Genomic DNA, 13,526 nt, shown 5'->3' with positions numbered 1-13,526 from the left:
GCGCACGGGGTGTGCCGGGTGTGCCTGGGCACACCCTAATCACACCCCTGTGCTCCGCCTCCTGCACTGCTGCCTGCCGCTTGAGCCCAGGCTGCCAGCCCCGCACAGCTTCAATGACATAGATCTGCTCGACTGACGACTCATTACTATATAGGACTGCTCACTGCTCTTGTGCTCCGGCTCCCGGCGGTCGGCCGCGTAATGTCACTCACTCTGACGTCATGCGCCTGCTCCGCCTGCTTCATTAATAAAGTGGGAGGAGCAGGCGCGTGCGGCGTGACGTGGTGAGTGACGTCACGTTACGCTGCCCCCGGCCGGCCGGCTAGTTTGAATGTTTGAAGAGCCTGCCTGCCCGCCCGCCCAGTGCCCATGCCCATGCCCAGGCAGCCCAGTGAATGGTGATTGGGCACTGTGAAAAAGAAAAACTGTGAATCTTAGCTGGAGTCCTGTCCCAGTAAGTTAGTAATAGATTAGATAGTAGTACAACTTGGCACAAGTTTAATTACAACATTTTACATAAGGAACGGCGGGGTCTTACAATAGTTGCCGGCCTCCACCCCCTGTTGGGGGTCAGTCGCTGTCAGGGACACTGTTCTGGGGGGCGGGGGGGGATCTGTGGATGATCACACATATATAGCACAAGATGCTGCTATATATGTGTCATCCACAGATCCCCCGGCCCCCCATAACATTGTCATCCACAGATCCCCCCCGCATCTGTGTCAGATTCCACACAGATGCCCCCATAACAGTGCCATCCACAGATATCCCCTTAATAGACTATTAAGGGGATATCTGTGGATGACACACTTATGGGGGCATCTGTGGAATATGACACTGTTATGGGGGGGGGGGGGGATCTGTGAATGATAATGTTATGGGGCATCTGTGTGGAATATGTCACCTTTTATGGGGGATCTGTGGATGACACTGTTATGGGGGGGATCTGTGGATGACGCACTGTTAATAACAGTGCGTCATCCACAGATGCCCCCATAACAGTGTCATCCACAGATGCCTCATAACAGTGTATCATCCACAAATGCCCATAACAGTGTGTCATCCACAGATGCCCCCATAATAGCGTCATTCACAGATGCCCCCATAACAGTGTGTCATCCACAGATCCTCCATAACAGTGTCATCCACAGATCCACCATAACAGTGTGTCATCCAGAGGTCCCCCATAACAGTGTGTCATCCACAGATCCACCATAACAGTACGCCTGCGCACTGAAGAGAAACAGAAAGGAGGGCAAAGAATCCGTGGAAGCAAGCAGAGGACGGCACAGCAGACGACTGAATAGCTTCTTTTGTAAGTAAATTGTTTTATTATAAATGTAATTCAGTTAAAAAAAAATTTTTTGTTATGTATGATGCTTTTTGATAATAAATAAATGTAAATGTAGTGGTGGTGTAATGTGGACCCCAGGCCTCTCTCATGTCCTGCACGCTGGCGCTGTGGAAGGATACGGTTGGTCAGGCAGCAGAAAGGCTCTGGAACTTTTCCCTTCACAGTCACTGCTATCTCTCTCTCGTACAGTGCAGACTCTGCAGGAGGCTTTCCGTTTTCTCTCCGTCCTCATAGAAGTCTATAGGAATCAAAACGGATCCATCTGGTTCCCGTAATGCAAGACGGAAAAGAAAGTCCTGTCGACAGGACCCAGACGGATCGGTTATGCTTTCTCATAAACTTCTATTAGGACAGAGCAAAAAGGAATGCCTCTTAAAGGTTTCCGTTTTGCATTCCATCTGGCCATTCCGTTATATTCCGTTTTAAAACAGAATATAACGGAATGGCATAACACAGATGTGAACCCACCCTTAGGACAAGATTGTTTCTGAATACTCAAACGTACCGAGGAAGAAAGGAAAACTCTTGAAAGCTTGTCTTTTAAGTATTAGGTTAGTACAATAAAAATTTACACACTGGGGTCCATTTACACGTCCGTAATTTGGGTCCGCATTCGTTCCGCAATTTGCGGACCCATTCACTTTCAATGGGGCTGGAACAGATGCAAATCCACATTTCCTGGATCCGCATTTTCGGGATCCGCATCCGTTTTTTCGGGATCCGCAATTTAGTTCCTGGAAAAAATAGAACATGTCCTATTCTTGTCCGCAATTGCGGACCAGAAAAGGCATTTTCTATTATAGTGTCTGTGATGTGCGGATCCGCAAATTGCAGATCACACATTGCAGGTGTCCGTGTTTTGCGGATCCGCAAAACACTTACGGACGTGTGAATGGACCCTTATGGAGAATCTGTGGATATAATATATATATATACACATACATGCACACGCGCGCGGCGTGTGTGTTTGTGCTTTAGGGTGCACACCCTAATGCAATAGGCTGCGCACGCCTATGTAAGGGCCCAAGTAATAAACAATGGCATTCTGCCTCCTCCCCTGTATTCTATGACACTATTGATAAATGTGATGTAAGGACACGTCAGCCGCCATGACCAGCAGCCCCATGTCAGGTAGCTCCAGGTACAACCTCCCTCATTATGTCAGCTTTAGCATTACAGCATCTTTCCAGGATGTCCCCATTAGCGGCTCCGCGCCCCAGGCGTTGCCATGGTGACCGGCCATTTCCCTCGGCCAAGCCCTGCATGTTCCCGCCCTGCACAAGTTTCTGTGGAGGAGACGTCATTTGACTGGGCGGAACCATCTTATCTTCCGGGTTGCTTCACATTTAGCCTAGTTACCTCCCCCACCCCAGGGAATTGCTGTGGACGGCTCCATCTTGGCAGCAGAGGGTCTTGTCAGCCGCCTCCTCCTCCCCCTCCTCGACTTTCCAGCGTTGCGGGACTTCTGACAAGGTGAGGCGGCTGCGGGGGGCTGTGTCGCCATAGGATAGCTCAGGGCTGCGAGGGGGTTAAAGTTTTTGGAAACTTTCTGAGGTAATTAGAGCAGCCCCAGTCTTATTAATCAATGCCCGTGTGTAGCATTGCCTTCTGCGGGCGTCGTCCACAGGATGTAGCAGAGCTGACTTTGTAGGGTCACCCGCGGTGCTGTTTGAAACCAGATGTCAAATTCTTGTTTGCCAAGTGACAAACTCCGCTCTGCTACGTCTTGACGTGACCCTGGGGATGCGGAGGGTGGTAAACATGGCAGACCCTGGTTACCACACCCTAGGGAGGAAGAAAGTAGTAGAACATGTATTGCAGTGTGCACTGTACATATGTAGCAGAGCTGAGTAGGTCGTCTGACCTTTTGCGCTGGTCACATGACTTTCTCTCCTCTAGGAAATAATGGAAATTCCATTGTGATCACAGTTTGGCCCAGTACACAAAGGTTTGTCCATGGATGCTCCCCCCTCCCCGCCTGGGCTGACATCGGCCCCATCTGTACCCTGGGTGTCAGTTGCCATGCCAGTTGACTGGCACCCAGTGGGTATCATGCCAGGGCCCGGTGCACAGTGTTTAATGGGAGGTGAAGAATTCCCCTCCGCGACTGTAACGCCCATCATCTCTCCACGCCCGTTGTCCGATTCTGTGCCTGGAAAGCCCCATGTGCAGATGTAGCAGTGCTGCGCTTCATATGTAGAGAGTTGACCTGGCTTTGGGGCATTTTGGAGGGGGTTAGGCATGCCGGGCATTTAAATGGTATTATTTTCTTCAGGTTGGAAGGTTACGTGGTGTAGGACGGCGGTGTGTGGGCCCATCTGTACATTGGAGTGTAGAGGTGGCCACATGGCTCAGGCTACCTGTGCACGATGACAAGAACGCCAGGTTTTGTGTTTTTTTGTTTTTTTTTCTTCTGTGCGGAGAAACCACAGCGCAATAAAGTCCCAGCAAAGTGCGTAAGATTAGACAAATCTCACGTAGACTTTGCTTTTTTTCTAAGGTGCAGAAATTGACCCGGTGTGCGGATTTTGAAATCTGCAGCGTGCCAATTCTTGCGTTTTTTCTTTTGCGGATTTTGCCCCAAAAACTAGACAAATAGTGCGGATTTATGTGCGTTTTTTGTCTTAGTTTTCATGTGGATTTTCTGCACTTAAAGGGGTTGTCCGGGTTCAGAGCTGAACCTGGATATACCCTTATTTTCACCCAGGCATCTCATGCTCCGATGCGCTCCCTTGCCCTTCGCTGGATCGTGCAGGGTACGGGTTCTTTTGTTTTCAATAACACACGGCCGGGCGTAAGTGTGTTCGGTGACGTCAGCGGCTCTGATGGGTGGGCTTTAGCTCTGCCCTAGCCGTTTTACTGGCTAGGGCAGCGCTAAATCCCGCCCGTCAGTGCCGGTGACGTCACCGGGCTTCCTGGCAGCCCCATGGAGAGCCCCGGTACGTCACCGGATCTCCAAAAAATGCCTTTGCCCTGCGCGATTTGAACTGCTCCGATGCTCATGTCAGGGGGGTTGCCGGGGGGAAAATGGAGGTATCTCCGGGTTCGGCTCTGAACCCGGACAACCCCTTTAAATCAGGATTGCGTGTGGATTTTCCACACAGATTTGCATGCAGAAAACCTGCACCGTAAGTCATGTATATTGTACTCTATGAGAATTTGAAATTCTCATGCACACGATGCAGATTTTTTATTTTTATTTTTTTTGTGCAGATTTTAAAATCCGCAGAATGTCAATTTATGTTATTTTTCCTGACTGGATCTTCTCCATTCACTTCAATGAGGAGAGGAAAATCTGCACCAATTGATGCTTATTGACTCACGGATTTCCCTGCGAACACCCTCAGATTTCAGGGACATAAATCCCTGTGCATTCGCCCTTAGGCCACCTGGGCACGTCCGGAAACACGTGTGGTTTTTCCATGCGGATTCCAATGTACTGGCAAAGTGTAAGTGATGAAACAAATCTCATGTACACTTTGCAGATTTTTTTTATTTTTTTTTGGTGCGGAAATCGACGAGTCGTGCGGATTTCAAAATCGGCAACCTGTCGATTTATGTTTGCGGATTTCACCCCTTTTCCAATAAAGGATTAGATCTGCAGCAAAACCGCGTCTATTCCTCAGTAGTGTTTGTGCAATTTTTGGGGCAGATTTCACCCTTTTTAATAGAAGGGTCAGGTCTGCAGAAAATCCACATCAAAACCGCAAGTTACCCATGCGTTTTTTTTCGGTGAGGAAACGCCATTGACGTCTATGGGGAAAACCGTTCTACAAAAGGTCAGGGTCAGGTTCCACACGGAAGAAAAAAACGTAGATGAGATTTGTCAGATCTCATTCACTTTGCTGGTAATGTACTGCATGGCGTTTATTTTCCACATGTAATCCGCATTGTGTGCATGAGGCCCTAGGGCAGGGATAGCCGACCTGGGGCTTTCCAGCCGTTGCAAAACTACAACTCCCAGCATGCCCACACTGCCTACAGCTACCAGCAGGGTATGATGGAAGTTGTAGTTCTACAACAGCTGGAGAGCCGCGGGTTGGCCATCCCTGCCCTAGGGCCTCATACGCACAACCATAATTTTCATCCCTGGGCGAACACTCGTTTCTATGGGACCATGCACACATCAGTGTTTTTTCACGGAGCCATGTGGTCATTTTGCAAATTCTAGAATGTGTCCTGGTCCGTATCGCAGACGAGAATAGTCCTTCCTGGGACTGGGGGAAATACGGCATGCACGTGGGCAGTGTCAGTATTTTGTGGATCTGTGGTATACAGACACGGCCATATGCAGGAGGCCTGAAAGTAGTCAGCTCAACCTGTGGATTTTGGAAGAATGGGCCCCCTATCTTATGTGGGGGTGCTGACATGATGCTGGGCAAAAGAAGGATCGGGCTGTTGGATTTCATCTCCCGCCACTTTTGTTCTCAATGGCTAAAGCTAGAGGTGACTGGCCCGGGGCGGGGGGGATCTTCGGTCGTGAAGAAGAGCTGCGGCCCACTGCTATTGAAGGGGTATAGGTCTTATATTTATTTGCTTCATTAGCCAGAGTGATACAAAGCGCAACGGTGGGGAAATAGGGTGCTCCCATTCACCAGTCTCCCTGCGCTGGAGTGAAATGCGGCAAATGCGTCATAATACATTAGTCGCATCTTTGGCGCTCTGTGCGCCTGAAACTGAAATCTCTGCCAGGGGTTGGTGTAAATCTGGCAGGCCGCGATAGACTCTGCCTGCTACCGCTAAACCCCGCCTCATTTTCTCACCACTTCAGGAAAGCGATGAGGTGCTCGAAAAGTCACAAGTTATGGCGCAAATATGGCGTGCACCATAATTTGTAACTGCCACTGGTCAGCAGGGCTGTGGAGTCGGTAGATAAATGTTCCGACTCCGACTCCTCAGTTTTATGTACCTCCGACTCCTCTGCATTAATATGCGTATTATACATTCCTTGAGGGAAAGAAACGCAACCTACCACAGGACTACTGGCTACTGTATTGCACAGTTTAAGCAAAAGACAAACACTGCTGCTGAAGATAGGGCAGGATCCAGGAAGGGGCATTTATTCTAAAACATGATTTCCCTAGTAGAATCCCATAGTCATGTTTAAAGTTTAAGCTAACAATCGGAGTTTACAAGTTTTTATAGCCTTAGCTAAATGACAGCAGTTTTTCCAATGGTTTACAGCTTCAGTCTTGAACTATTGGCCCTCCATTCCCTTCACTTATACAAGTGTCTCACTCTCTAGTCCTGCAAAAAACATATTTATTTAATCCCCTATCAGTGAGAGGCTAGGTTACACATGGACGCTGCGTTCCCTGTAAAAGCAGAACACAACACAATGGAAAGTATAAGTATTGCAGCTCCTAATTGTGCGTTGCGTGCCATATAGTGAAGCACATGAAACATAGAAACATAGAATGTGTCGGCAGATAAGAACCATTTGGCCCATCTAGTCTGCCCAATATATTTGGCCCATCTAGTCTGCCCAAGTCTGCTTCTTCACGGTCACTTAACGTGTTCGTTTTGTGGTTACGTGAGGCACTGCATGCATTGGTCTTTATTCTTGCAGTAGAGAAGTCATTAATTATAACTTTTTGTGAATTGGGACATTTAATTTTTTTTTTTTAAATTCCAATTTAAATTTAGTAGGAGTCGGAGTCGGTGCATTGTTTGCCGACTCCGACTCCAGGTACCCAAAATTTCCCCCGACTCCGACTCCTCGACTCCGACTCCACAGCCCTGCTGGTCAGCGCACGGCAAGCTGAGCTGAGCACTGCTGCGTCCTCGTAGCTTACCAAGCACAACTTAGAACAGCTCATCAGTGGGCGTATTTTGCAGACTGCGGATCCGCAAAACACAGTTGCCGCCCGTGTGCAATTCGCAATTTACGTAACAGGCCGCCCATAATAGAAATGCCTATTCTTGTCCGCAAAACTGACAAGAATAGAACTTGTTAAAAAAAATAAAAATTGTGGGGCCACGGAACGGAGCAATAGATGCAGACAGCACAGTTCTCTCCGCTTCTTTTGCGGCCCTTTTGACGTGAATGGGTCCGCATCCAAACTGCAAAAAATGCGGCTCGGATGCAGAACCCAACCACGTTCATGTGCATGAGGCCTTAAACTCCCAGAAAACCCCATTAAGATCTTGAAGTTCCAGTCCGCCTCCTTTACTAATGGGTATAGACGTAATCCTCTTTTATCACGCCTTTCTGTTGTAACCTGTAATCCGACTCTCTGAGCATAGCCCGGGGCTAGGCTGTAATACCAGCCTTTCCAGTTCTGCTGACATGGCTGCCTCATGCTAGTATGTGCTCGGCATCAGTCAGGTTAATGGCGGCTGTGCCAGGATTTTCTGTGTGCTGTGCCTTTATTTGTATAGTTATGTAATGACCGTGTTGTAAAGTGAAGCAACATCTTGGGTCTGGTGTTTGCGGAAAAGACAGATGTTTAATATGAAAGCTGCTCTTCTAACATGGCTGCTCCCAGTCCTACTGCCCATGTCGTGCACATATGACCTGGTGGACAGGGTGTGTAGCCAGTCTCCCAGGTGCCTCTCTGCTTGGTAAACCACCAACATCCATTATTAAAGTAGATTAAAAATATAAAAGATTAGCTGCTCGTTAAATAACTAGTAAATGTAAAAGGAGCCAAACAATGACACCCATACCCACTAGTCACACCAAAATACAGCCCCGATGTAACCTGTGACATGTTAGTCACCCACAAGGATGTCCCCCCCGGCACTGCCATCAACACTTCACCTTTACAGGCTTTGTCAGGAGGGTATTTGGCAACGAGGTCACGGAAAATCGTGATAAAACAATCCAGGGTGCGTTTGTAGACTAGGGCTACACGGCGACATTTGTTGCTGAAAAGTCGCACATTTGTTATAACTAGGGATGAACAAATCGACTACGGATGCTTCATCCAAAGTCGATTCGCATAACTTTGTTGTAATACTGTACAGAGCGGGTTCGGTTCCAAGGTACCAAATTGCAAATTTTTCCAAATTTTCTGTACATTTTTTTTTTTTTTTATATATATATAAATAAAGGTGAAACATAGTGACTCAAATTTACCACAAACGTAAAGTACAATCTCTGAATGGCCTGGATAAGTAAAAGCGTTCCAAAGTTATCACCACATGTCAGATTTGCAGAATGGTCAGTCTGGTCACGAAGGTGCAAAATGGCCCGGTCATTAAGGGGTTAAGTATTCAATGTGTAAAGGTCCCTTTAGACGGGACGATACAGCAGGCGATTGTCGGGAAGGAAGTGTTCCTTCCTGGGAAGCGCCTGATCATCGGTGATGGAGGAGGCTGCAGACTGGTTGTTTACACAGCACGCTCTCCTGCCGGCAAACGATAACTGAAATGCTCGTTCTGAGTAATCGGCGGCACCTTTACACTGCCAGATAATCGCTAACGAGCGCTGCTATGAACGCTTAATAGCAATTGATGGATTTTCGGCCCATTTACATGGCCCTTTAGACGGGTTAGATTTCAGTCAGACTGCATCTTAAATAAGTGGTGCCAAATGTATGATAGCCACTTCTGCTCTTCATACCGTAGAAATGCTTGTGGGGTGGGGATAGCCTTCTGCTGACTACCACGCCCTGCAATGCCGTGGGGTGAGGTGTCATTGTGAAAGGTTACACAATAGAGTGTGGTCACACCTTCTATTCTTGACTACCCTCGTGCGAGTGCAAGCGTAGACTAGATTCCTCTTTTCTACAAACAATGTTAAACAGTGCTAGTTTTATTACGGCAGAAAACGCGTACAGCCTTTGTAAATGACCCCCAGTGTCTCTACAGACCTGGAGAGCAAGGAAGGGAGCGAACTGTAGGAAAGACAAGTCTTTGAGGGACATTTTACTAGGCATGTTGCGCCATAATTATGGCGTAAAATGCGCCAAAAAGAGCGGCGTTTTGATTTGCGCCAATTATATCCACTGTTTTCTCGCATTTTCACCATAAGGAATGCATCACGCCAGAAACGAGTTCTACATGTCAAAGTGGGCAGGGCTATCAAATGGGCAAATATCATTTATCATCCTCTTATCGGAAGAAATGGGTCAAATTGTTGCGGACAAGTAAGCCAGCTTATTCACATTCATGGCATAAATGACGTCTATGAAAAGGAAAAACCAGCTCGTCGTGGGAACGAGTGACGGGTAAGTATTTATTAAACCAGGACGCATTTATTTTTATCTAATATAAATGTTTAAACATCAGGGTTTTGTCAGTAAATTAACGCAGTGCACCCTCCACCACTTTCAGGGCTCCATTCTCGATATAGGTGCTAGTGGTGGCACCCGCACCTATAAGACAATGGGAGCATATGCTTGTGACATGCCCCCATTGTCTGTGATGAGAATACCCCTTTTAAGAATGCTGATATAACTTATCACGGAAAATAATAATCAACCAAACCCAGACTTCAGTGAAGAACTCTGCAGTTGGGGTTCGCTCATCCCTACCCCCATTTGTGTTCTAATGTCTGCTCAAAATGGGCAACCGCATTGGATTGTGATTTGTTTCCCCCCGCACTACTACAAATAAGAATATCTTTAGACTCTGAAGGATTAGTTGTCCTCGACAGGTGCAGCAAGTTCTGTCCATCTATGGGAGCACAGGCTAAAAATAAATACAGCGCAAGAAACGCTTCAGTTTTTTATTTATTTATTTTTTATTCTACTTCTCTTTTTAGTAATGCAGTGCATTTTGTGTTCTGTTCTGCAGAATGGCGTACCAGTACCCTTCATCAGGTTTCCCGGGATTTCCAGGCTATCCAGTAAGTGTTATTTCTGTGAGCATGCAAGGCCTCTGATCTGTAGAGATATTTGATATACTCGTGTACAATTCTTTTTGCATACATTATAAAATACTTTGACAACATAAAATTGACTGATATACAAATATCATTATATACTGTAAGGGATGGCTCTCGAGCAGGGCAGCGATGACAGATTCCTCCTCAGACAACGGGGTTAAAGTCCAAATGGTGCTTTATTTTGGCCCTTCAGTAGTACAGATGATCACCCAGTTATATCGTCACTGGGTGAGGTGAGGTGAGGTTCCAGCACCCCAAAACACAAACACAGCAAAATAAACACCTGCCCGTCTGGGCTCTACCTAATACATAGGTCTTCTCCCTATCTCACCTCTAAAGCGCCATTCACAGAAACATAGACACTCAGCAGGACAGCTTTACCAGGCATACGGTAAGTCCCACACCAGGGGAGAAATCCAGCTTCACTCAGCTGTACGGTCTGTGGCCACACAAGCCTCAGGCTTCCCCCTCTCAGGGTCACTTCCTCTCCCCCATACACAGAGGGTTGTTATATCCCTCCTTGATTAACCCAGCTGGCCTCACCTGGGGCCAGGGAACCTGTAATGGACTAGGGGTGTGGACTGAGAGACTCCCACTACCAACCTGTCTCCCAGTCCAAAGAAATCCAGACCATACAAAAACAGCTCCAGCAACTATGCCTTGCTGAAGCCATACCATTTCTGGATTTCAGTTACGCCCAGCTAAACAGAAAAATTGGGTAAGGTACATGCCCCCCACCATACCAGTACCGCGCACTTTGCCACAATACGTACAGACCAAGGCCGGCAGCATAACAATCGTTTTACTTAAAAAGTGCATATTTTCCCTCCCACTATTATCATTGGTATATTTTCTGTACCTAAAGAGGGTCTCTCAGCCCTTTCTTTTACTAAACGCTTAAAATGAAAGGGGGTTTCTGAGATTTTTATACTGATGACCTATTCTCAGGCTAGGTCATCAGTATCTGATCGTGGGGGTCTAACACCCAGAACTCCCGCTGATCAGCTGTTGGAGAAGGCGCTGTGAGCGCCGCGGCCTTCTGTGCTTATCAAGCACAGCACCATACATTGTATAGAGGCAGTGCTTGGTATCACAGCTCAGCACCATTCACTTCAATTGGGCTGAGCGCAATACCAAGCAGAGCCTCTATACAATGTACGGCGCTGTGCTTGGTAAGACCCCAACCGATCAGATACTGATAACCTATTCTGAGAATAGGTCATTGGTATCACAATTTGTGAAAACCCCCTTTAAAAATGAAAATTTCTAAAACATCCTTTCTTGGGCTAGTTCCACATCTGCTGAAACATTTGGCAGGCTGTGTCAGCAGAGAACAGACTGCCAGAGTTCACTGGATCCAGCCTATCCAGGTATTACCGTTCAATACCGGACCCCATTGACTGTGGTTGCATCCAGCCAGTTTCCAGCATGAGTGCCAGGTTTCAGTCGAACAAAACCCGTTGCATGCAGTGTTTTTTCCCCCCGGCACTCATACAGAAAACTGTCCAGATCCCATTACAGTCAGTGGGGTCTAGCGATGAACGGCAGTGCCTGTTTTTTGCTGGAACATCCTGCCGGATCCGATAAGTGCAAGTGCGAAACTAACGTAAGAATTCTGGAAATGTGAGACTAAACAAACGATTGTTACCATTACCCTTGTTAATGGGGAGTGTCAGCACTGATACAGTGGTGCGCGTGTATGAGGTCAATTTCCAGTTACAAGGGGAATGGTAACGCCCAAATGTTGTGTGTAGTGTAAAAAAAAAAAAAATCTGCTGAATTATTTTTTAGGAAATAAAAGTATTTGCTAAGTGTCAGGGGAGATGGAGGATCCTTTATAGATCCAGACTGTCATATGTTACTAGTGTTGGTCGAGCACCAAAGTGCTCCAGTTGAACACCTCGGGGTGCTCGGTGCACAATGGTAGTCAATGGGAGAACCCGAGCATTAAACCAGGCACCCCCTGCTCTGAAGAGGGGAGGGCGTCCGGTTCACAGGAAAAAGTCAGAAATTTATGGAAACGCCACTGAAATGGTTTGGGAACAGCATGGGGAGGATGTCTGGATGCATCTTGGACTCCCAGGTCGCTGCTGGGAACGATGTTGTCCGAGTAGTACGCCACTTTTACAGACTAACAATAATACGCACAAAACCAAAGATAAAATAAATTTTAGAGGAAAAATGGTTAGGAAACATTTTTTCCTGTATATTTACGTGTATATAAAGTGCAAGTGCTGCCAAAAATTACAAGGAAGAGGCACTCCGATACAACCTGTACATCACATAAAGGAGGGCCTCATTCACATTGTGGTACAATTGTTCAGGTAGTGGGACTCCTATACTCATAAAGCCTATGCACTAAGTGAAAGGGCTGCGAAAAATTACAAGGAATCGGCACTACAATACACCCTTTATTATACATCATACACACCCTTGAAAAATTATGATGGGTGGCCTGCTGGTGACCCTCAAACTATTGGAGCAAGGGCCTGCTGATCTGACCATCTAAAACATTGAGCGAGGGCATCCCAATAAGCATGTTGATATGATGGAGGACGAGAAAAGGGAGATTGAACCATATACCCTTTTTACTGGTGGAAGGGGTGCATGGAATAAAGTGTATTCAATACACCATAAAAGCCACATTTAAAGTGCCTTTATGTTCAGCCGCTTTCCTCTGGTGCAGTAGAGAAGTCAGGGGCAATCCAGGCCTTGTCAGTATTTTCAGAAGACAGGCTGATGCGCTTATCAGTTATTATGCCCCCAGCAGCACTAAATACACGCTATGACAAAAAGCTGGCAGTGGGGCAGGCCAGCACCTCCAAGGCGTAGAGCGCCAATTCATGCCACATGTTCAGCTTGGACACCCGACAGTTGTAAGGCACAGAGGGATCACTGAGGATGCTGACACTGTCTGCTATGTACTCCTTCACCATCTTCCAAACTTTTTCCCTCCTTGTGACACTAGGCCGCTCCTCAGGTTGAGGGGGCTGGCGGGGTGTCATAAAACTGTCCCAGGCCTTGGAGAGTGTCGCCCTGCCTCTGTTGGAACTGCTGTGTGTTCCCCTCGTCTCCCACCTCGGTTTGGCCAAGGAACTACGTACTCTGCCACCAGCATTGTCAGCTGGAAATTTTTGGAGCAATTTTTCCACAAGGACTTTCTGGTATTGCACCATTTTGCTCGTCCTCTCCACCACAGGAATGAGAGATGAGAAGTTCTTTGTAGTGGGGGTTGAGAATGGTGAAGAACCAGTAATCGGTGTTGGCCAAAATGCGTACAACGCGAGGGAGGGTCACGGGAAAGGCAGCCTAACATAAAGTCAGCCATGTGTGCCAGAG

The 13,526-nt window shown here is 47.2% G+C and overlaps 1 protein-coding gene across 2 annotated transcripts in view; it reads left to right on the top strand.

Moving 5' to 3' along the window:
- Positions 1–2,672: 2,672 nt before the first annotated feature.
- The window catches only part of ANXA7 (annexin A7), a 35,406-nt gene continuing 24,552 nt past the window's right edge, over positions 2,673–13,526 (top strand). For both annotated transcript variants that reach the window (XM_040437822.1, XM_040437821.1), the window contains exons 1-2: positions 2,673–2,827; positions 10,097–10,148. In XM_040437822.1, coding sequence (XP_040293756.1) covers positions 10,098–10,148 — 51 coding nt within the window. In that variant the 5' untranslated portion in view covers positions 2,673–2,827; position 10,097. The remainder of the gene's footprint in view (positions 2,828–10,096; positions 10,149–13,526) is intronic.

This window comes from Bufo bufo, chromosome 6 (assembly GCF_905171765.1).
Source record: "Bufo bufo chromosome 6, aBufBuf1.1, whole genome shotgun sequence".
Taxonomy (NCBI): Eukaryota; Metazoa; Chordata; class Amphibia; order Anura; family Bufonidae; genus Bufo; species Bufo bufo.
Note: the sequence above shows the minus strand (reverse complement) of the source record. Positions and strands in the feature narration are given on the sequence as shown.